The sequence below is a fragment of the Teleopsis dalmanni genome, chromosome 2 (assembly GCF_002237135.1).
Source record: "Teleopsis dalmanni isolate 2A chromosome 2, ASM223713v2, whole genome shotgun sequence".
NCBI classification, from domain to species: Eukaryota; Metazoa; Arthropoda; class Insecta; order Diptera; family Diopsidae; genus Teleopsis; species Teleopsis dalmanni.
This window is the reverse complement of record NC_051847.1, coordinates 159,272,310-159,298,210: the sequence shown is the minus strand read 5'-3', so window position 1 is coordinate 159,298,210 and position 25,901 is coordinate 159,272,310. Positions and strand designations below refer to the sequence as shown.

Sequence of the window (25,901 nt, the reverse complement as noted above, 5' to 3'; positions counted from 1 at the left end):
TACGCAGGGTTGTGTTCAAATTTTTCATTGACCATATTCAATGAAATATTTCAGCGTATGAATTGAAGTTAAGAGGCTTCATTAAATAAAATTAAAGGCTGTATTTAATATAACAAACTAAAATGACCAGCTTGGCATCTACTTAGAAAAATAGTTGTTTACCAATTTATTATAGTAACATAAATATACCTGAAATTATTTCTAATCTTCTGAAAACACAATCAGCGAGAAATGTGACTCTGCATATTGTGTTGTTTTATTTTTAAGTCTCGTTTCTCGCTGATTGTGTTCTAGATATATGTTTTGTTAAAGTTTAAGGTTTTTACTTATGATTTCTATTCAGGGTATATATTACTTAAAAAAAAAATATTGCATTTGTATTGATACTGATATTGAGCTTGTTGAAGTCTGAGTTATGTCATATGACACAGTTATACGCACGACATTCTGTGACGATTTTAAAACATTGTTCAGTGATATTGTATTCATATTGGATTTCTACATTGATTAATTACTGTAGAAAAAATTGGATATGAGATCAGTCAAAACCAAGAACTTCAGCGTAAAAACCAGAAAGTTAGGACTATTAAGTCGACTGGAACATTTTCTGAGAAAACAATCACTATTATTTATAACGATAGATTTTCTTTAAAACAAACAATGGATTCTTTTCACACTCCATACATTTACTAGATGCAGTCTTGGCCCTTCTACAGAGACTTTTTATTATGTTAACAAATAAAATTTTAATTCTTGAAAATGAGTTTTACTACTTAATACTACTGTAAAACGTGTGTATCGACAAGTTAGGAGAATGCATAAAACACTTTATACATGCTGTTCAGTGCACTGTAAAAAAATTTAGAATATTACAATATTATAAATAATATTATATATATAATATAGTATTATAATATTATATATTATACTATTATTAGCTAAAATTTAATTTATAAGTTTCAAACGTGGTTTTAACAAGATTATCAACATTTTTAAAATCAACAAATTACTTTAACGATCATGGATGATCTAGTATCGTTTTGGGTAAAAATAGTCTAATTGTGTCTATGTATCCGTATGATAGTTTTTACATAAACATTTTTGGCATAGCCGTACGTACAGGTACGTACCTGTCTATCTATAATCTTCGTTGTTCAGATTTAATATACCACACTAACGGCAGAAATGCGAAATATGTAGCGGACGAGCAGTGCCCCTTTTGGTCTTCATGCAAGCAAAAAGGAACCAATATAAGTTAACAAATTTGCCTACATTTATAATTTCAAAGAATAACAGCTTTGTCAGTTTAGTTTATTAAAGTGGCCTTAAATACTTTGAATATTTTCCTAGTCAAAGATAAGCAGTAACATATAAGATAGAGTAGAGTTTGCTACTCACTACCATAAAAATGTCTTTAAAGGATAGTCCAAGTGTTATTGCTTGCCTTTCTAATACGTAGTGGCCAGTGTACCATAGTACTAAGTTGGTTCCTCCTGGCATATAGCTATTCTGACGTAATTTACCAGCGGTTTCAGTTCTATCCTATTAAAAGGGGAATGCTTCTGTGCATTCGAAGGACGGAACCATCTTTTTGGTATTATGCTCGTACAATTTCATTAAACGGATTTATTTTAATTTAAATAACTTAAGAACTTACTATTCAAATCTAATATACCTTGGTAACTTTATTTCTAAAAATGCTGTTTATACGATATTCTTCCTTCTGTAAAGTTGAATACATCTTAGAATTGGCAGAATGTACAATTTATAATTTTTTTATTAAATTTTTTTATTGTATTTATTTATTATATAATAGTATATTTTAATTTTTACGTATGGCCTAAAAATTGACACTGACAAATGCGACATATTGTAAGTAGTTGAATTGTTTAAATAAAAAATTTTCTTTATATATAAAAATGCATTGTTATATCATAAGAAAATATTATAAAATGCAATGAGATACATTTTTTCAGTTAAACACACCTTATTTATAATGTTGCAGCTAATTATGTAATCTCGGAATATAAATTTAAAAATTATACTCATTGAATTCGAACATTCAACGGATTCAAAATACGACCTGACATCACAGCTACTTCCAAATCTCGGTCAATGATGAAAAATAGAAATGGATGATTTACTGAAATTTGTATAGGCTGCATCTGAATTCCGTAATTACCTGCGAAAAAAAGAAGTTTCATTAACTTCGCTTGAATGCGCCTCAAATTGGCATTTAATTGCAGAATAATGAAGTCTGAGAATGATTTGTAAAATAGTATTAGTGATTGTCACATACGCTTTAATTGATTAATCGGGTGTGTACGAATGTTTACATTAATCGATTGCTCAATATGCTTAACGTAAATTCCCTGCGCATCAGTCATTGAATGGAAATCTGCTCGAGTAGGTTCAAATATATCACATATTCCCATCTTAATAAGTATAATTATTATTTTTAAAAGTTTTTGTTATTAACTCAACACTTTAACGTATTACTTACATTTTGCAAATCATTTGTTAGAAACATCGTTCCATGTAATTTAAAATCTGGTATTATCGCCTGAACCCATCGAGGTTTCAATTGTTTGCGCATCGTGCGAAGTGTGGGACCCAATCTTAAGGAAGCTGCAGCTGAAACTAAATCTGAATTGTAGTCTGGCAACAATATCATAAGATTATATTCAGGTGTATCCAGTTCAAGCTCAAGTACGCTCATTTTAAGCGTTTCAAAGTACTTATAATATAGCACAGCATTGTATACCTTATAGGTGGTGTGAACGATTTGTTGATTGCCAAGATAGAATATATGGCTTATGACATCGGTATTATAATTTTGATGTTTAATATCAGTTTCTTGCTGAATATGTTCATCCAAATTCACATCGAAAGTGTTATCTAGCGCTACTGCAGCCGATGGTCCAGATAACGGTGTAAGGTTGTGATGATGAGGCCTTGGATTAAAAAGTGTTACAAATAAATTTGCATCTAAGCCTTTCACTCCATATAAGTGACGTTTCTGTCGTTTATTTCTGTTTGCAGTGCTACGTATTGATTTCATTGCACTTCGCGTAGTTGGTAAATATTTATTTCTAGATGTTATAGGTGCCGATAACGCAATAAGGTTAATTGGGTGTGCATTACGAATACGTGCAGATGGTTTATTTATGTTTTCTGGCGAAATTATTTCTGCTGCAGGATTTTCAGTAACATCAGTTGGATTGCTTGTTGTAGTCTCAATCAGTGTATCATCGGTTAAAGCTGTTGTATCATCAGTTGAAGTAGAAGTCGTTTCATCAGTTACGCTATTGGGATTTATTGTTGTTATCTCTTGATCTATGGTAGCATCCATATTATTGTTGATTGTTGTACTTGTGCTAGTAGCTTCAGATGAAGTATTAGGAGTATTGCTTGTCTGAGTTGTTATCTGAATTTCCTCCGTTGTTGTAATATTATTAATATCATTAATTGTAGTTGTTTCTAATGTTGTTGTAGTTGTTGTTTCGACAATTGCTGGGGTTACTTCTGACAGTGGCGTTACTGTTGAATTTTCAGACACTGCTGATGTTGTGCATGCTGATACCATATCTACTGATAAATCGTAACCGTAGAATGTTAGAATACTCTCATAGTATTTTGTGATAGTTACATTTTCTTTATTTAAACTAAGTCCTTTTAGGGGATTATCTGAGCCAAAAAAGTATGTCTGAAAAAGATGTTCACGTATGTTGATTAGTATTTCGATTATTTTTTACTTTTGATTAGTATTTCCTATATTTTACTAAAGATGAACTTCATTTGTTATTCAATCTTGATTACTTCATTTAGATTATTATTATATACACCTAATAAGAGTGAAATATTTTATTAAATATTGCAAATTTATCATTATATTATTTTAAAAATTTATGGTAATCTTTACTTCCACGAATGTTAAAATCAGATCATGCGTGTATTATACGAAAATATTTAAATTAAAAAGCTTCATCAGTCGTTGGCTTAATTAGGCGTTGAGTTCATTACACTTTCAACTATTAAAAAGTTAAAAATAATAATAAATAGAGAATCAAAGTCAACATTTCTTACTTAGGTGCATTTATACATTTCAACAATCATCGTATATTTTGAAATATGCTCAGGTTAAGTACTTTTTGCCTGGAGCTCTAAAATATTATCGCTAATTGAAGAATATTCGGAAATTATTTTCCATTGAAGTCGAAGCAGCCCAAATAATGTTACTTAAGAGTGTATTTCTTGTATAAAGATTAAATAATTAATAAATAAATTAAAAATAATTATTTTAGTTCTAGCTCAATATCTACTGAAAATCTTTAAAATTAATATATGATGAATGTCTTTTTTAGTGCATTAACACTAACACAATTTTATATTATAATAATTTTTTGAATTTTTTAGGCCTTAGCCTAACCCATAAACCAATTACATGTAACATGTTATTTATTACATGTTATTTAGATATTCGAACTGATTATCATTAGACTGACAACCTGCGATATTATGACGATTTCCGAACTGACTATTCATAGATTTTTAAACGTATTGTCAATTACACTTTTAAAAGGACTCAGATATAAAAATCTAACTGACTATAATTTAGATTTCTAAAAAGCTGTCGTTTAGATTTCGAAAATGAGTTCCGTTTATATTTCTGAGCAAACTGTCATTTAGATTGTTAAACCAAATGCCATTTATTTAGACTTTTAAACTGACTATCATCACACATTCAAGTTTAGTGTCATTTAGTCTTCCAAGTTACGGCTCATATTAACTTCAATGCGAACTGTTATTTAGATTTCCAAACTAATTGTCATTTAGACTTTCAAATTGATTGTGAGTAAGACTTTCAAACACATTGCCATTTGTACTCCCAAGTTGACTTATTAAGACTTCTAAGTTCTTTGTTATTTAGACTTTCAAAATGACTCTCGCCTTGACTTCTAAACAAACTTCAATTTAAATTTCTAGAGTTATTATTATTTCTCTTTATTACTCTCTTGAAGATAAACCCTAAGAAAATTCCTCAACATCATTTATGAAATTAAATAAATCAATCAATTTAAATTTAAAATTAAATAAATATTTATAAATCGAATGAATGAAAATTAGTGATGACATGGTGGAATTCTAAAACCAAATTATGTAGTGAAATTAAGATCTTTGATGATATATGGCTATAAGTTGAAAGATATTTCGAGAATATCAATTAGTTTAGTAAAACTAGAAAATTATTTTTGAAATATTTAACCTAGCGTTTAACTGATTAAACTTTGGCAACATTTATCCATACAGTCATTTTTACACTTACTCATAATTTCATTCAAACATAAATATCTTGTCAAAATGTAGCCAGTGGAGAAGCCCAGTTATATAGATATAGATATAGATAAGAATAATGTTCAATTTATATAAATTACTATTTTAATCACAGAAAATGTGTTTAATGGAACAGCCAGTAGAAGAAAACGTACGAAAAGCTGTATCTCTAGTGGAGAAATGCAATTTAAAGAGCACTACTGAGACTGGAAACGGTATGACATAATGAAACCATAAACTGAATTGTTGAGATCAATAAAATATTAATTGAGTAAGTGTTCTTTTAATAAAACATATGTATGAATTGGGTTGGCATGAAATATTTAGTAATTTTTTTTAATTAGGTATGACGTATATATTTCTACTTACTCTAAGCCGGCGATGTATATCACGATATCCAACTCTTATAATATCTATATTATTTGGTAGTTGAAGCACATTTCGTAATTCAAGCGCACTTTTTCCAGACGATCCTTCATAAAGTGCCACTAGTACACTCATCAATGCAGTTGGAGAGAATGCAAAGTTGTTACGATTCAAAATTGAATGAAAGTGTAGAATTCGGTAAGTCAAATCGTTACTTAAGTCTACCAGTAATTCGGCTGGTGTCAGTTCCTTCGTTGGGCTGTGCTGTAACAATTGCTCAGCATGAGGAAGAGGTGGAGGTAAATGGGGTCTCGGGAAACCACTTGCACGAAACTCATTGTGATCGATTTGTATGAAATGTGCAGAACTGTATTGCAATATCAGCAAAAAGATAAATGCAAAAATACTACTTAAACCATTGGATGATTTTAATGACTTTATTGTTCTAATATTCCACGCATTGCACCTTTTAAAACTTTTCATAGTTTTTTTGTATTGCAAATAGAATTTAAATGCTATAATTTAGTTTTATTTATTTTTAGAATGGATCAGTTTTACTGTAAAATATCATAAATTATTTGTCATTAAATTGATTAGATTTAATTGCACCATTTAAAGCTTTTCAAGGTAAATCTTTTTATATTGAAAATATTTTTGTCAATTTGTTAAAAAAATGTAAGTTTTTAAAACATTTTAATTCAATTAAATGCCGATACATAAATATTTCAAACCGATTCCAGCGGCGGAACAAGCCCAACTGAAATGAAATGCTTTCTGCGTTTGAGATACAATGCAAATAATTACAATCAACTACAGAGAAGTCGTACTTGATTTTTGTGTATTTTTAATTATTTTTGTTTTTTTTTTTAAATTTCACGGAGAGGTTGATTAGGACCGATTGATTTTATTCATAAAAATACGCTTTAAAATTTCAGTAAATTCCATTTGTAGCTTTTTAGGGTTCTTTGTGAAATATTTGGTGGCTTCGTATTTTATTAAAGGGTTGAAAATGTCCTTCTCTCTCAAAAATTCTCTAATAGTTTTTAGCATAAAAGAGCTACTGTCTAAGTTAGAATTGAAGTGCTGTAATATATTAAAATAATTATAGAAATGGTGATAATTTTAATGTTAGTTACGCAGCTATAATTGGCTTATAGATTTTCTTTTAATTTTTAAACTTAATTTCGAATGCCACTAATGACTAAACAATATATTGATATTTGATATATATTATCAGTTAACTAAAATTAAGAATTAAAGTAAAGAAATCATTTAAACCAATATTTTGTCTAAGGCTTAGCATTACGCAAATTTTCTTTTGATGTACTGGTAAAACTATATTATTTTATTTTTATGGTATATCAAATAAATGAATTTAAATTGATAATTTAATAAAACTAAATTTAACATTATAACCATATTTTTAATTTTGTCGAAAACAACTAATAACGTATGTATTTGTTTCTCCGCCACCCAATCTAAACAGTGAATTGTATTGGCCAGCGATTGCATTTGATTTGGACAGCCCTGGTCTAGAGTACCGGGACACAAAGATTTATTAGCTTATTTTTTCTCATTCTATAATATATACGTCCATTTAACATACGTTTCATGAAAATATTCTAGACGACTAGGAATTTTTATCAAGATCTAAAATCAAAAGTGCAAGAAGACAACCCACATACCACGATTTTTCTTATAAGACTCTAGAGTGAATATGAATAAAAATGATTTTGCAAATATCCCTATCGTATTTATATAGTAGTACTAGGAGATATAACTACTTTAATTAAAACATTGTATATTTTTCATAGTGTATAATGTATAACAGTAGTATATTAATTTAAAAAAAAATTTACCCTTATACAAGAGTAGTTAGTTTTGTCCAAAATTCGAATATTAATTTTTTTTATTCCTCTTTTGCGATCGTATCATTGAATATACCTCACACTACCAATAGGACGAAATATAATGCAGTGTAAAGATTTATTTCATTGGACTTGATATTATAAGTCTGTTCTGCATTGTCCCGTTGGCAGTGGAAGAGTTAAGTAAGAGTTTTACTGGTATTTTCAGTTATCACTGCTATCATTTTATAGGAAGCATGAAAAAATACCGTGTGAGATTAAAACCAATTAAAACCACCTACTGGAAATAAACGAAGTAGACTCCAGCCATAGAGGTCAGAATGCTGAGAACTCATCTAGTAATCGACTGCAAAAGTAGAAGTTACTAGCTTTAGCATTGGGAAATCTAATTTTATTTAAGCTAAAGAGCAAGAACGGTGGTGAAAAAAAAGATTAAACTCAGAAGGGGCATCACGTTGTTGATTGAAATACCGGCTTGATGAGTGAAATTAGTAATGCTAGTAACTTTAGCCTTGTATGGAACCAGGGAATTGAAAACTTCCTTGCTGCTACGTTGAACTTATAATTAATGCAGTCATGAAGAAATTTGTGTTTAAATAAACCAATATCTTTTTATTTGAGTGAAACTAATTGCAAATTATATACGGTCGTATTATATACGAGGTCGTATAAGCTGCCTATAGCAAAGCATTTCTGAGTTTTACATGTCTGAAGGTATAAATCTTCTGATTTTTTAATAAATTACAATACTGTACAATGTACAATATAAAATTATATCATGCAAATACATCTGTATAAAAATTTGAATCTAATAATAATATAAATAGAAATTATATTGTAGCAGTGAAGACTTTAAACGTCATTCTAAATAAATTTTAATAAATCATAAACAGGATATTAAAATTTTATTAGAATTTTTATATCATAATTTTGATAAAAATTTATTTCTCAAATTGGGAAAAAATTGAATAGTGTTCACAATGTATCGTAATTCACTGCTTTCTAGCAACGACCAAACCTTAATTGCATATGATTCACTTTCATCGAATGTTCCTCCTATTATTGAAACTCCTGAACGGATTCATAGCTGGATAAAACTCGAGCAGTTTGAAATATTACACAAAAAGTTCGCACAAAGTCTTGGAGTTGTAGAATTATCTGAGGCACTAAGTGAAATTGGTATAAATTTCTCGAAACGGGAATTTAGTCGTCTTTTTCTAAAAATCAATCAAAATCGTGATTTCCTATGTGACTGGAATGAATTTGTTTCATATCTGATTTACGGTTTTCAAGAAGATGATCCAAGTACCCAAAAAGAATCACTCATTTTGCCTATATCACAGGCTCCAATGGTACGAAAATCTGAACATAGATCTCAAATTTGTAGTATTGCCTTACTGAAAGCTGTACCTGATGATATTTTTGATAAATCTACTCCAACAACGTTATCAGAAGATTCTCCAGAAGTATCGGGAATATGGTTAACTGCAAGTCGTGAGGGTCAAATACGTTTTTGGTCACCCAGTTTAGATACAATAAGATCTAGAGTTTCAGAAAGCGGTAACAATTTTCGTTTTATTTTTATTAAAACATGTAATTGGTGTTTTATATTTTAAAGTTCATTTAAAAATGCAAACTTGGATATTAGCTATAGAAGCATTGTCGGATGTTAACATTGTGTGCACTTCATCAACAGAAAGAGAACTTCGATTTCATGACACAATCGTTCCAACATTTAGCATTCGCATGGTCATTCGAAGTCTACCATTTGCCGTATGCTCGTTAGCTTATAATTTTAGTCAAAATAGTAAGATACTTTCTAGACTGGTACTTGGAGATTATGGAGGAAATATACGTATATTGGCATATTCACCAGTCTTACGGGGTCCATTTCAGAGTAGACCTGGTGTAACAATGATAGATGTGTTTTGGTCGGATATTGTTAAGGCTAGTAATTTGTGGTAGCACACATATATAATATATAATACATATATGTTATATAACTACATATGTTATATAACTAAAACCAATTAAATTCTTATTAACAGGGAAAGATTTCATCGTTTCAATTGAAGGAGTATTACAGAGTTCATACCGAAATAATTCAAACAGTCTATTATTCAGTGCGTACCAATTCATTATTCTGCTCTGCCGAATATCGCAACACAAAGAAATATCGTGGACGTTGTCCTGGCTTAATTGTTATAGTAAACGACGACAAGACAACGTTCCGTATACCGCTGGTAAAGAATCTAAAAATAATGTTATAAACGAATATATCATGAGATGTGTCGTAATTTTAGGGTGTAACAACATTTTATGTGGATGAAGCAAATAATATTGTTGTTACTGGAGGACCTGATACATTTGTGCGTATTTGGGATGTTTTTATATCAAGTAAACCATCCGGTATACTTACTGGCCATAATGGTGGAATTGTTAAAGTTTTCGTACAGTCTGAAGAGAGGAAAGTCTATAGTATAGATTATCAGAAAATAATAAAAGTGTGGCATTTAACAGAACATACTTTGTTACAATCATTCGGTGATTTGGTACGTTTATTGCCTTCAGAAACTGACTTGTGCTACAAATATCACACACATTCTCGCGAATTGTTAGTAGGTGGGCGTAAAATTATAAGTATTAAATGTTGTCCTCGCATAAGAATGGATTTAACTGATGGAAATACTCACTCAGCGCCAGTATCAGTTGTACTATATAATCGATTATTTCGTAACATTGTTACATGTGGATTAGATAGTTACATAATTGTATGGGATCCATGGACAGGTCAAAGGAAAGTCATAATTAAGAATTGTCATACAAAGATTATTTATGGTGAGTCGAGGGATATTGAAATCACAGCAGCTTGTTTTGATCCTCTTGAGCAATTTTTATTAACTGGGGCAAGGGATGGTTCACTAAAAATTTGGAATTATAACAGTGCAGTTTGCATGCGAAATATGGTTACTAAGAAGGATCGTGAAGTTACTACTGTCATATGGGTAGTAGATAGGTAAGTATAATATTTTAGACATAAAAAATATTTTATAAAAAATTTGATTTGAACTGATTTAGAATTTTAGCCGTCGGTTGGGATCAGCAAGTCACAGAATTTAATGATGTTGAAGGACGTGAGTATGGTGATCCAAAAAAATGGCCTCGATTTCATGGTGACGATGTTACATGTGCAGATGTCAAAGTAGGTGAAGGAGTTGTGACAGCAACATATTCGGGGGAAATAATATTTTGGAAACTGGAAACTGGACAGCCATATCGTAGATATAGTGTCAAGGATCCTACAAAATTTATAGAGGTGAGTTTACAAATATGTTTAAAGGCTTAGTTTCTTATTCTAATAGTAATATGTATTGTATAATAACAAATAAAAATATATTTTTTATATTATACATCAAAATAAAAATTTCAAATTGAAGTTGAAAATGAAAAGTGAAAAGTGAAAGACAAGCTAATATGAGAAATGCCTAATATTTTAGAATATTTCTACTGTAGTTTTTATAAATTTTGCCAGTTTTTTTTTTTGAAGATACATATGTTGCAACTGTTTTAGTTTCTTTCATATGACTCACATATTTTTAGTAGATTGGTTGTAGAACAATAGTGATATTTTGAAAATTGAGGACAATGTGATGATTCTTACATTTAATGCTTTAAATAAACCACCCTAAGACATTCAAAAGGTATGGGTTCAAATTCAAAAACAGAACACTAAGCACTCATTAGATTTGCAAAAATGCCTACTACAGACCCTGCATAGAAATCTGCATATTATAAATGATAACGTGGAAATCCGTAATTCGCAAAAAGCAGTGCACTTTTGCTCCACTGGTGCGAAATTTAGTTTTCGAGCCGTACCACAGGTTTAGAGTTTGCACTACTTTAGAAATTAATGACCATTTTTAACCAATAGTGTGAATGTTTTATAAGAGAACCTGTATTTATCATCTGTGGCTATACAGTCCATGTAGGATCTAAGCCTGTTTAACAACAGTCTTCCATTCTTCTCTTTTTTTTTGCTTTTCTTTTCCAATTCCTTCTATTCACATCTTCTATCGTTTTCTTAGTCGCCCTCTTCTTTTAGTAGTTCGTACTTCGCTCTCATAAATCTTAAGCTTTACTCTCATATCCGGCTCGTGGTTGTATGTTATGTCACGTTTTCTTTCACGCGGTTGAAAATTTTTCTGAGTATTTTTCTTTTAAACATTGCTATTTTGCTTGTTTCTGTTTCAGTTAATCTCCATATCTCGCAGCCATATGTTACTACTGGGCGAATCAATGTCTTGTACATTTTTAGTTATATTTTCTGCGAAATATTTTTACTTGTAATTAGTCGTTTTATTTCATAATAGGCTTTATTCCCAGTTTTGACTCTCTCTTTTAATGTACTCTTTGATAGATTGTTCTCGCTAAACACAACACCTAAGTATTTATAGATACTGACACCTTCAATTAAATGGTTGTCAATGTTTAGGACATTTGGAGTAGATTTTGTGGCTGAGATTAATATGTATTTGGTTTTTTCGTAATATATTTTTATACCAATTTTTTGAACTTCCGTTTCGATTTTTTTAAAAACATTTTTTAGGTATGTTACATTGCAAGGTCATCAGCATAGTTGTATCTACATAGTTGTGTTATTTTGTTTACAATTGTACCATTCTGAATAATTTCATCAATTTTCAGTAACGCGTTATTAATAACTATCATCACCTTGTCGCACGCCAGTGTTGAGCTGGAATTGTTCGGAATAAGAGTTTTCTACTGCTACTGTTGTGCTTTCTAGGGTCATAATGACGAGATTTGTTATTTTTTAGATACATAGATAGATCTTGCATAATAAGGGTATTTTTTATACAACTTCTATTAACACTATCGAAAGCTTGTTTGAAGTCAATAAATAAACAGTGCATATTAATTACATATTCGATACATTTTTCCGCTGCTTGTGATAGTACAAATAGTTGATTGGTTGTGCCTCTGCTACATTATTTGCCATTTGCTCCCTTTCAATTTTTGCCTTAAAGTTCCCGCATACTAATAACATGTCATGTTGTTTTGTAGCGTCACAAGTTTTGCCTAGTAAATCATAGAAGGCTTTAATATCCTCTTCTTCTGAACTTACTGTAGACGTATGGAATGATATGACGTTTATGTTTTGAAATTTTCCTTTTATTTTAATTTTGTATATTATTTCCGATAAGGAATGTATACTCATTATGTTGTTTCTTAATTTTCTGTTTACATATAAGCCCGTTCCATACATCCCAGTTCTTACATTTTATTATAATATATTGTCTGATTTAATAATTAAATTGAAAAATATTGTAATATTTTTGAACAACAATATATAAGCTCAAACGTCGACCTGATGTCGGAGAAGAAAACAAGGCTTACTTAATAGAAGGATCAAATAATATTAATGTCTCACGATTTGTGCGACTTTCTGTATCGGACAGTATAAAAGCAATTCAAAGAAATGTTTTAAGAAGCAAAGAAAAGGGAGAAGCGATAAAAGCAATAGAGAATCTAAAAAATCCAAATACTCTTCCATTATCAGTTCAAGCCGTACTATTTCTACAAACTCGACCTATGACAAAAATTCATGGTAAGAAGGCAGTCACTTTATTCTGAGTAGACCTAAATATTTTTTTTATATTGAAAGGAACTCTGTTTGCGGCTTTGGAAAATGGAATGATACAAGTATATTCCCATCATCAGCATGGTGGCTATATAACTGAATTTAATGCTATACATAAAACCGGTGATTGTGTGTTAACAATGACAACTGATAGAAAAAATCGGTATCTTCTTACAGGTTCTGCATTTGGTTATGTTAAAGTATGGCATATTGTTAATTATTGGTAAATTTACTTTACAAAAAAAAATTGGTTTTATTAACAAGTAATTATATATAGCATTCCTGAAGCAGAAAAGCAACATGTTTGTATGCCAGCGTTACGTTTGCAGTTTATTTTTCTTCGTAAGGTACGTATAATGTCAAGAGCACGGCGTGTAGTGCGGCATCAGAAGGAACCACTCTTGTTAAGTTCGTACAAGGCTCATTTGAAGGCAATTAATTCGATTATATTCATTAATACGCCTAAAATTTATGTGACGTAAGTTTTTAATATATTTTTATTAAATTATTTCTCTTAAGTAATGATTATCAAATACAGCGGTAGTCACGACTGTTCGTGTCGACTGTGGACCTTAGGTGGTCACTATTTGGGAACATTGGGTACACCAGCTAAATGGCTTAATATTTCACCATTTGAACGAATGGATGAACAACAAGAATATCGAATACCTCCTGATATCAAGAAGGTTGCAAGCTCAACAACCATGAAGGTAAAACTTAATTCTGTTAAAAGTTTTCAGTAGGCAGTAGAGCTTTTTAATAGCGCTTTAAATGCGTTCGTAGAAACCAGTGAAGTGCATCGTTCTTCTTGTAGACAGTAAAATTTTACAATTGTCATGTCCTGTCATTTTAAGTGCCTTGCTCTCGCTAGTCTCGAGGCGCTTTGAATGCATTTTCACTCTCAGTCCACTTTGCGATAGATAAGCACTAAAATCGACAATTGAAAGTGATTTAAGGCGCTCAGAGCGTAGTTAAAACGGATTACTTGATACTTTTGGCAATTAAAGATCCAAAGCTTTACAAAGAAGCAGATTGGCAAGGAGACCTTTGCGTTTCATTAGTGCAACATGTTGTGTTAGAACTGAATATATATGAATATATGTATTATATATTTCTATGACTTTAACATCAAATCGATTATTTCTAAAACTTCTCCATTGAAAATATTTTTATAGGTTGTAAGTGGCATTCAAACTGATAAAATGAAAGCCAAGTTATATGCTCGTCTCGCAGAAAAATCAGTTGCTGAAGAAACGGCAGTAGGTTCTCGTTTCTACAAGATACCATTAAAAGATCCAATTTTGGGACACCATTTCGCTCTACCTGGCAGCAGTGCAGTAGAACAACGTATACAGCTGGAAACAAAATATGCGTATACACCAGTTTATACACATTTGAAAATACAAGAAACTAGTGGTATTGTATGTCCAAATATTCCACCAGTTATGCAAGAAATAGAACAAGAAAGTTACATGGACTTCTATAAACCAGAAGGTGTTGTTGTTGATACTAATTCAAGTGTCTCCTCGGAGTTTCCAGAAGAAACCACAGAAAAAAATAAGGAGCAAAGCACCAATAAAGATCACGAAGACGTTAAAGCTGGTAAAACCAATCTAAAGAATAAACTTTAAATGTTTTAATTTTGATTGGTTTATATATATATCTTTAGTTTCGACTTCTTAAAATTCTTAAAATTCTTAAAATATATTTGTTTTATAAAATTCAAAATAATTCCAAAAATGTTTATCTTGTAAAAACAGAATTTTTTAGCATTTTCTTTGCAAATGTGCTATATGTCATTTAACCTGCAAGCAGTTACTTTTGTCATATCTAGCAAATAAATAGATTTCTAATGGATGATTGTTTGAACCTAAAAGCTCAAAAGTATTATACATACATAAAATGAAATGTTGTTCTTTACATAAATAGCAAACCAACTATTTCGAGTGAAGTGAGTGCTTGCACCTAAAAAGTAAAATAATAATCAAAGTATTCAAAAAAAAAAGGGAAATAAACTTCTTTACAATCTATGAACCGATGGTGGAAAAATTAAACAAAATTTCAATACGTGAAAAAGAGGTTATATATCTTGTGGTCCTGAAACCAAACTATTATCCAGCGCACGATAAGTTTGGTTTAAGATTATTCATTTTACAATATTAATTTTCAATAACAATTAAGCATGACAAAATTGTAAAAAATTGCTTAGGCAAAAAATTCAAGATAAAGTTTTGAGAGATATGTGGTTTCGACAGGTCGGCGTCACAAACCATACAACACATCCTATTTTGTACAAAAATTTTTCCAGAGGTTTGATTTCACGTTACAGTGATGTGAATCTGTTTTCAAGGTCATGAGGCTTATCACCATCTGACTTCTTTTGTTGGGTTTGAATCGTGAGAATCAGTTGATTTACGCCTGAGTTATTGCCAACTATGTGCCTATAAATCATTAAAAATGACCGCCAATGGTTCCAGTTCTGCAAATGTTTCGTTATGTTGATTTTTTTTGTCAAATGTGCCGCGTTTATAACGAAAACAAACTAGAAGGGTTCGAACAGTAATGAAGATACAACAAAAATTTTGATTAATTTATTGAAATTTGATTGACCATATAACATTGTTTCGAGTATTGCCAAGTACTCATATCAGTGATTTTAGGAAATATTCTTTCATGCAAATCATATTCTTTTATGGTACTCGTATCATAAAATAGATTACCCTGTATAATAACTAATTACTACTAAAGCTGGCATAATCTAGGAGTATTTGTACAGAATTCGAATATTTGTAGTAAAAAGATTCTTTCAAAAAATATAACGTCCATTATTGTTCAAATATTTTTCAAATTATTGAGTCAAATAATTATAAAATATAACATTGAGATTCTTTAAAATTAATTTGGTTGGATGGGTCATGTGCTAAGGGAACCATCCAACGAAATATATGCCTAAGCCTTTATACCCTTTACCCTTAAGGTAGCAGAGAGGCGAAAGGGTTCCAAATTAACCTGTCGCAGTTTATCATTCATTAACTGAAATATTAGGAGATGCTATACAAATGTTGTTGAATAATAAAATTAGCAGCACGAACCCAATAAATTTATATCCTAAGCCAATAAAGGCAGCTTGAAAATATCTAATAATATTCAACGATTTGTGTTGTGGTTGCTCTTTGCAGCTGTCATTTGTTCGTGACATAATTATTAATAATAAAAAAACATTAAAAACAATATGTTTTACTCATATAAGTAAGTAATTTATTTAGTTTTAAATTAATATCGGTAATATTTTTATAACTGTTCTTAATAATTATGTATTTTGTTTAGCATTAACACTTATAAATTAGTATGTATATATGTTTTATGCAAGATGTTCTTTTTCCTTTGTAAACTTATAGATCAGGTAAAACTATCGATACATTGTTTCTGTAATAGTTTTGAATTATAGTTATACATATTTTATCAGTGGAGAATAATTAATAATTAAGAATAGTAATAATTATATATATTTTTACATAAAAAGACGCAAAATATATGTACTCGTATATGTTTGTATTTTGGGTTTGTATTGTTTAAAAATTTATCTTTTGTGTAAATATGCAAGTTAAGTTGCTTATACATGCTTGCGTTTGCGTATAGAGATGGGCGCTTGCATTCTGTAAATTTGCAAATCTGACTACTCTTAGATTTTCCATCTTGCAACTTGTTTTCTTGTTTTTTTTTTTTAATAACAATATTTGTAATTTACAAATGAATATAAATTTATATTCGTGTAAAATATTTACCTTTGAGAAGTTTTTTATACTATATAGTTTTCATAACTTTTTTTTATAATTTTTTTTATTTTTGTAGGTACACAGTTTTCTTGTTCTTTTGTATCTTAACAATTTTAAAAATATATTTTGCCTTGTTATATAAAACTTTATTTTAATATTTTTTAATTAAATTAAACAGACTAAATGTCTGCAAATTAGTGTTGTTGTTTCTGTTTTTATTGTTGTTGTTGTTGTTGATGTGTGTGGACTCATATACATTTATGCGTGTATCTGGTAATTAAAAAAACTTTATAATAAAATACTTTTGCTTGTTATTTACTTAATATCTTTAAAATATTATTTTAGTATATGGTCAGTTTTACATATATAAATTTATTTATTTTATTTTTTTTTTTTTTTGAAATTTTATTTCTTTTCCGTTCATATATGTATTTAGAAGCGAGATCAGATATTAATTTTATTAATCGACCGAACAGCATTAACAATACTTTTAATATGGATCTGCAGCTTCTCCAGATGTCCAGATGTTGTTGTATTGGTTTTTTTATTTGTCACGAACATTAATTATCTCTCTTTGATATTAATGGATAGGTATATATATATAAAGTTAATCATACCTACCACGGAGTTTTGAAGTTTTAATTTTTTTGAAGATTTACAGTATTATTGTTTTTATGTTATTACTTAAAATGTGTTTTTATGCAAATTTATACATAATTGAAAATATATTTTAAGCAAATATTTTAGGCGTACACACATACATACGTATGTATAATGACGAAATAGCTTTCTTAGAATATATTAATTATATATATTTAAGTTGTGAAAATATGCGACATTCAATAAAATATTAAATTATAAACATATTGTTATATAGAATGACATTTTTTTTATGATATATACATGTACATATGTTATATATATATTATATATATATATATATATATATACATTTCATAATATAAAACAATATATGACAATTTTTATCTATTATAATATGCCATTAATAAAAATAATATATTGTTATATATAATAATGTGCTTATATAAAAATATTTATAAAATTAGTAATTGTATTGCATTTGATACATTAACGATCATTTTTTGCTTACATTTTTTTTAGGCATATCAGTTGGTGAATTGAATTAATATATATATATATATATATATATATATTATATGAAATTTTGGGACAATATTAATGTTTATATAAGGACTGTAAATCGTGAAAATGTTTGAAGTGGTTCAATTTAATGGTTTGCTATTTGCAAATTAGGATGTTAACCATTTATTTGTTAAATTTAATTTATAAAATATCTGTTTAATATATATATATTACATCTGTTTTATATATATAAAATTTTATAAAACGAAAAAGAAAATATAAAGGCAGTCTTCAACTGATGGTCTTAGGTACCATTGCTGTTACTCATTGCCTTACTATGAAATTTATTGTATTTGTTAGACTTTCAAAAAAAAAATAGCAGTTTTTGTACGGGTTTAAACCAGCATTTCCACCAGGAATCGAACCGTTTAAATCGAACGAAATTTAAGAATTTAAAAACTATATCTATTTATAAACATAAAAATTTGGTTTTTTTTGTACCTAAAAAAGACACATATTTTGACAATCGGAATTGTATGTAATAATTTTTTTGAAATTGAACCGGAATAAAAAAAATGAATAAAAAAATGTTCAGTTCGAAGTTCTTATTTAGATACTTTAATCTTTTTATAATAAGTTTGATACTGTAATTTTCATTTCAAAATATTGTAATAAACTGCATATGTATTAGGTTCCAAAATATTCTCTACTGTGAAATCTAGTTAATATTATTGTTTGAGTTTTGAAAATTGAAGTTGAAATTATTTTGGTTATAAATTATACCAAAATTATACCAATCTTAAATTATATTTAACAGTTTTTAAATTATGATAATTTAACACTCAGAAGAAATCTATATTAAATATAGTTAATTACAAAACAAAACATCAGCTAAAATGCCAACATTTCAGAATTAGAATAAAAAATATGAGTGAAAAAATCAGCTAACTTATAATACCAGAATAAAAAGCAAGAAGAGAAATAACCCCTCTTACGTGTATTACTCCTCTTCCATCTGTGCAGCGGTGAAAATCTCCTCCAGTCAATCTTAAGAGGTGGTTTTAGTGGGTTAAAATGTTACATATTATACAAACAAAAACTAAAAAATAATATATAAGAGTAGGATCGTTTATGTTATACTATTATAAAGAAAATAATCCACCATAAAGAAAGTATACTCTTTTCCGGTCGTTGTGTAAAGTTGAAGTGTGTGTCTAATATTTTTGCAATACAATTATCGAAATATAATTAAATATATTTAATTTATTGAATGTCTACTATGATCTGAAAATTGAATTAGTATTTTTAAATAATAAAATTATTATGTGGCAAAAACATATTTTGTACATTAATACATTCATCTATCATTTTAATCAACATTATTTTCACATTAAGTTTGAAATCGTTACATTTGCAATAACAGTTCTAATCTAAGCATAAATTTATTTTAAAATGTTTGGGCTTTAACGCAAATAAATTACTTTCAACTAACATTTAATATGAACGACACTTACTAAAGTTATTTAAATGATTTCATTTTTAAAATTTATTATTAGTATCGGTGTGTTTAATTATATATTTATTGTATGCTTAATCATTATTTAATTTTTTTTTTGTTTTTTCTTATATTAATTTTATTTTATATTTGCATTTATTTTTTTTTAATTTTTTTTTTTTAATATTTTATAACAGACAACAAATATTTAATGTCGAATTACAACCAGTTTCACTAGTTTAAATATATATAAATTTTGAGATTTAAAATTAAAAGTAAATTCAAATTTTTTTAAATTTATTTTTTTTATCTTTTGAAATAAATAACATAAAATAGTGATAATTTCTTTTCTTACAAGACTTCGAGAAGACACAATGATTCAGATATTTTTTTATAATAAATATTTTATTATAATAACAAGATGTAAGTAGTAATTTCTTTAAAAGGTTCAGTTTATTATTTCAAAATAGAATTTTTAATTTTTCATTAATTTTTAAATAAATTGTTTGAAAAAAAACCGACGATAATGTTTCATAGAAATCCTTTTAATTATAAATAAATATTTTAAAAAAGAAATTGTGATTGCAATGTAATTAATATTATATTAACATTAATATTAATATTTTTAAAGATATTTTTTAAAATTAAAATACAAGAGTTTAAAATTTTTGAAATAATTATTTTGTATTATAATGAAGACAATTTGTGGTTATATCTTATCTTATTTGCTTATATATTGCAAATAAGCGAATTAAAGTTACATGTATCGAATATATACTTGAGGTTTTTGTAGCACTAAATCTAATAAATTTTAATAAGTTAATGTTTACATATATTAATAAGTATAATTAAAACGAATTAATTACTTTCACAAAATTGAAAGTCAAACGCCAATTACTTATAAATAATTTTTAAAAAAAAAATTATTTGTTTCGCCAATTTTTTTTTACCTAAACAATTGTTCGATCGAAAAAATAAAAAAAGAAATAAAAAAATTTTAATGCGATTTCGTTAGAAAATATTTAAAAATTTTTTATACTTTTTTAAAAATATTACTCATATTTTTGATTTTAATTTTAGTGCTTACATTCGATTCGTTTAAAAAATGTATAAATTTTTTAATAAAAGTCAGTCAGATTTTAAAAACTTATTAATTTTAGTTTACATTGTTTTTACTTTGATATATTATTAACTGCATTATTTTAAATTAAGTATTTTTATTATATTTATTTAATTTAAATTTAATTTTCAAGAGAAAGTATAGTTATTTAATTTAATGTGATTGTTTTTGGTTTGTTATGTTATTGCTTATAACCCTGTATTTAAAAAGTCGAAAATCGAACAGAATGTAGAGGAATTTAAAAACTAATTTATTATATGAATATTTCCAGTGATTTATATTTAAAGGTATTCAGCATTAACTAATTGTTTGTATATAATTTGATTGCCTGTACCATCGAAAAAACTTTATCATTTGAAACACTGATTACGCGACTTATCCAATATTAGACAATATTGATATGGAAAGTTTTAGAGAGAAGCAAGAGTTGATCCATTCTATGTATTTGCTTAATATTGGTAAAAATTAGTAGACCAAAATTTAAGGGGTATAAATAAAAAGTGACTTTAAAAAATAAAATTCCTTCCAATTGATTTAGTTAGGTGGCGACTATCGTTAATATTTTAAATAGTTAATTTTTACTACAATACAAATTTATTATAATTATAATTGAAATGCGACATTATCTGTTATCAATTCGAAATTTTTAAACAGATGAATATTTTAACAAGTTAGTTTTTGATCTAAAGATATTGTTGTTATTTATTTTTTAACTTGTTTCGATTTATGCTGACAAAAAAAACAAGTCCAATTTTACAATTACACAAAAACAAACGAAACCTTTTAAAATAAATTAAGCGAGAGAGGGAGATAGTGAAAGAGAGAAAGAACAGAAAGAAAAATATAGAGAGGAGGAGAGAGATAAAGAGAGAGAGAGAGGGAAATAGAGAGAGGAAAAGAGAGAAAGGGAGATAGAGAGGAAAAGCACAGAAAGAAAAATAGAAAGAGAAGGAGAGAGATAAAGCAAATAGAGAAAAAAAAGAAAGAAAGAAAAAGATAGAGAAAATAGTAATTGAATAGTCTTCAATTGAGAAAAATATTCCTAATATTTTAAAAATGGTAACCGTAATTTCATCAGTTCAGAGGAAAACTTGACGTGAAAGTACAAAAGTTTTTGTAGACGATGGTATTTTTAATAAATAAGACATAAAGACTAATTAAAAAAGTCGTTGATATTTAGACAGAAAAAATTTGTGGAAGGATAACACAAAAAACAATTAGATTTTAAATTAATAAATTCGAAAAAAATATATATTTTAAAATAACGAATTTAAGATTTGGTATTAGATTTAAGATTTGGTATAGATAAATTTATTAAGATTTGGGGTTAAAGACCATTAAACAGATTTCGTTATAGTTCATAATATTTAGTTTTTCGTAATAGAGTTATTAGTCTGTGAAATTTTGTAACGAATTGGAATATTGTTGTTTTTGTAATTTGGCATTGAAACCTGCTTGTCGGGTTTCTAATTGTCAAAACAATATATATTATTTTGTAGCTCCATATGGATTTACTGGATTCAATTGCTTAAATTTTATGATGATAATTAATTCTATTGAATATGTTATTTAAAATGTAGATTTCCGGGACATTATTTTGAAGTTTTTAGTTTTATTTTAACGTAACCCATTCCAATTAATCCATTGCTTTTATTTATAAAAGCAGAATATTTGGGCTTATATCATTCTCAACTCATATATGTGTCATTTTCTTTTAAACAAACTAGCAGGCGTGAAAAAATGGATGACGGAGGACCATTTCACGCATTTAATTTTATTTAAATCTGAATATTATTTGTTTTATCTGAATGAAGTTTGTTTGTTTGTCCGATAAACCGATTTTATATATAAACTAACTAAGTAGGATTTTCTTTTTAATTTAAAATATTTTTGTAGTGTTTCTGTTTTGTCTTAACTTAGTTGTTTTTCAAATACAGGGTAATTTTTGGCAGTGTTAATGCTCAGCACTTAAAATAAATAGCATTAGATTATCATTCATAATAGTTATATATTTGATAAAGATTAATATCGTTTTATTTGCGTGTGGTGTGTAATTTATTATTTTAATTTAATAATTAATAATACATCTAAACATTTAAATTAAGTCTTTTTTCTGCCGATTTTTAAAGTCAACTTTAATATAATATTTAATAGTTTTTTTTGAGTAATAATTTTTTTAATTTCAAATAAATTATTTGAATGATTTAATTACGCCCAAATATGTAAAAATATTTCAAAATTTTAATATTCTTACTTTGTTTAAACTTAGCATATTTGTTGAAGCGAATTTATTTGGTATTTATTAGATTAATTTTTTTTTATAAGAAAAACTTTATAAACTAAAAAAATTACACACAACTGACCGCTAAATACATATGCATGTATCTAATTAGTTTTATTTATTTAAGAATTTCGCAGACATAATATAATAACTCTCAAGAACATTGTTTAAATTTTGTCAAAAAATTTTACTTTAGATTTATAAATATATGAGAGATTTTGATATGATATATTATTTAAGATATTTATATTTATCAGTTAATTTTCCACAACAACTAATTTATTTTCTTTAACAACATATTTTCAATGAGAACTAAATCAGCCTTTTTCAATAATATTTTAGTTCTTTTCAAATATTCATCAATTGTAGTTCAATAGCAGAAAACTGCACTTTGCTTAAAATTTTCTAATGTCTAAAAGATAATGGTTTTCTTCTTAGTTTGGAATAAACTTATATGTATTTCTAAAATCTTTAAATCCATCATTACTCTTAAATAGTAAAAGTGGCACCACATTTAAGTGAACTACGCATTAGATAAAAGTTCCACTTCCAAAATATTAATATAAATAACATGAAATGAGCATCGAATTATATAATTATGCTATATTATATAATTTGCGTTATTATATTATAAATTCATACTATTATTATACGAGAATTAATAATTCTGGACCAATAACACACTTCTTCTTTTTGGATTTTGCTAAAAATTTTATAAGAATTTGTAAGCTAGGGTGAGTAAAACAGTTTTCATTTTGGTATTTGGCAGCCACTGGACTAAAACCATGGTAGGTTAATTATAATCAGTTGCATTGAAAATAGAAAAATTCAAATAAAAATAAAGGTAGTTCTTAGATGGACACTGTGTAACACAGTCTTTTTCAACCTAAAACGACTGCGAACTGGTACCAATATTTTTCCAATATTTTTTATCGATAGTGCAAAAGCCATGGACCGGCGGACCTGTGGTTGAGAAATGATGATTAAGTGCATTAAACAATATTCAGTTATTGAATTTTATTTAATGTAGTAGGTAGTTCTAAATAAATTTGAATTTTATTTAACGTATTAAATTTCAATAGTTTTCAATCCTATGTTTTTAATTAATATATTAATATATATATTTTTACTAATTGTCAAAGAATTCAATTCAAATAACTTTACAGATAGTGAGTTATAATGATCTTAATCTTTTACTGAGAATGATTTTCAGTTAGGCAGTAAAAGTAATACTTGTAGGACATTAGGACATTTACTCTTTATGTAGGAGTAAAGATTAAAATTTTTAAATCTGTAAAGTTATAATGCAATAATATCGTTAAGGACCTTGAATTTTGTTGTAATAACGTCCATTTAAAACACAAGTTTTTTATCATTGATATCATTGTCCAGTTTTTAAGGAAAAGCTTATTAAGTGACTGAAATTTCTAGTATAATTTATTCAAACTGTCTGAATTACAAAGATTAATTCATTGAAATTGCTTTAACAATTTTTTTATGGATTAAAATTCGTCATAGTGAATATTTTTATATATATATCATGAACCATTATATATTCAATCAACATATTAATTTGTAGTGTTTGTAACAATAAATTATAGTATATCTTGTACTGATTGTGATTTAAATTTAATATGCTATTCTTTAGAAATATGTTACAGTAATTTAGGAATTAGTGCGGTCATAGAAATAACAATATATTCTCACATATAACCATAGAGTTCTCTTGTGAATTATTGATTTATGACTAAATTTATGACGCTTTTAAAAGTAAGAACGCTCTTAAGCGGGAATCTTTTATCGTAAATTACTGTATCTGCATATATGTTATTAATCATTTTAATCTAAAAAAGATTATAGTTTTTAATATTATTAGTAAAAAATATTATTAATTGTACGTATAATAAATATATGTATATACGATACAATCAGTTACCGAAAACGGACAATGAACGAAATTAATATACGTACAACTCGAAAAACAAAACTATTGAGTTTATAGAAATTATTTGAGATTAGAATACAATAATATGATAGAAAACATATTATTTTACATTTATGTAATAATTAATTATTAGAATTTTATATATTCCAATTATATACTTTTTAGTTGATTTTTGGTTCAATGAGTATATTTGTATGGACCTAGTGCGAGCCTAATGTACACATTATAAAAAATAATTATTCACACATTCTGAAGTAAAGCTTAAATGCAATATTTTTTTTTTGTAGACTAATATTTGTCTTTTTTATAAATTAAGCAGAAAATTATAATAGATTTAAGGTCAAATGGACACAAGCTTAGCATTCATATCTGAAGAAAAGTACCATAGAAAGTATATTGTTGTGAATACAATATCTAAGCTATCAAGAACCTTTAATATGCACCATATATATTAAGAAAAATTTGGTAAGAGATATCGATTAATTAATGAGAATATTATATTTGAGATACATATAAGCAAAGAAAAATTCAAAGTGCGCCCAAAATCGCAGAAAGGCATCACAATTACTATGTTTGAGAAAAATTTAATTTCACTTGTATATAATCTATTATTAATAATAAAAGCGATATTAAAGACAACAAAATCTTTTACGTATATTTTAGCTACTTTGTTAACGATATATGTATAGTATGTATATAATAGAGGTTACATTGAAAATATAACTAATGTAAAATTTTACATAACTCAACAAAAAACAAAACAATTTTTTTAGGGTTTTCATTAAAATTAACAGTTTGTATATTTGAATTAAAAAAGTGTAAATTTTAAATAATAATAAAATATTTGTTTCTCTATCAACTCATTAACTAAATATTTATTTCTTTGTTTTGAGTATAAGAGGGAAGTTCAGGCATTTTCAATTGTATTTTTGTATAAATTATTTTTCTTTTTG

At 27.4% G+C, this 25,901-nt stretch overlaps 2 protein-coding genes across 2 annotated transcripts; one reads left to right on the top strand and one right to left on the bottom strand.

Annotated features, from left to right (window-relative positions):
• Positions 1-1,928: 1,928 nt before the first annotated feature.
• On the bottom strand, positions 1,929-6,183 carry LOC119676018. The gene is made up of 4 exons (XM_038087241.1): positions 5,704-6,183; positions 2,504-3,706; positions 2,300-2,435; positions 1,929-2,182 (listed from the first exon to the last, which is right to left on the bottom strand). The coding sequence occupies exons 1-4, from the start codon at positions 6,181-6,183 to the stop codon at positions 2,046-2,048; spliced, it is 1,956 nt and encodes a 651-aa protein (XP_037943169.1). The 3' UTR covers positions 1,929-2,045.
• A 2,312-nt stretch (positions 6,184-8,495) lies between these two features.
• On the top strand, positions 8,496-14,897 carry LOC119681011 (WD repeat-containing protein on Y chromosome). Its single transcript, XM_038094067.1, has 10 exons — positions 8,496-9,128; positions 9,187-9,515; positions 9,617-9,811; positions 9,872-10,584; positions 10,647-10,884; positions 12,942-13,194; positions 13,252-13,450; positions 13,505-13,705; positions 13,766-13,937; positions 14,403-14,897. Exons 1-10 carry the CDS (start codon positions 8,549-8,551, stop codon positions 14,856-14,858), a joined length of 3,336 nt encoding a protein of 1,111 aa, XP_037949995.1. The 5' UTR covers positions 8,496-8,548; the 3' UTR covers positions 14,859-14,897.
• Positions 14,898-25,901: the final 11,004 nt, after the last annotated feature.

Coding starts and splice junctions, on each gene's coding strand:
- LOC119676018 (XM_038087241.1), bottom strand. CDS start 6,183: ATGAAAAGTTTTAAAAGGTGCAATGCGTGGAATATTAGAACAATAAAG. Junction 3,707..5,703: donor ATATACATCGCCGGCTTAGA/GTAAGTAGAAAT, acceptor CATCTTTTTCAG/ACATACTTTTTTGGCTCAGA. Junction 2,183..2,299: donor CCCGATTAATCAATTAAAGC/GTATGTGACAAT, acceptor TTTTTTTCGCAG/GTAATTACGGAATTCAGATG.
- LOC119681011 (XM_038094067.1), top strand. CDS start 8,549: ATGTATCGTAATTCACTGCTTTCTAGCAACGACCAAACCTTAATTGCA. Junction 10,885..12,941: donor ATCCTACAAAATTTATAGAG/GTGAGTTTACAA, acceptor ACAATATATAAG/CTCAAACGTCGACCTGATGT. Junction 13,938..14,402: donor CAAGCTCAACAACCATGAAG/GTAAAACTTAAT, acceptor ATATTTTTATAG/GTTGTAAGTGGCATTCAAAC.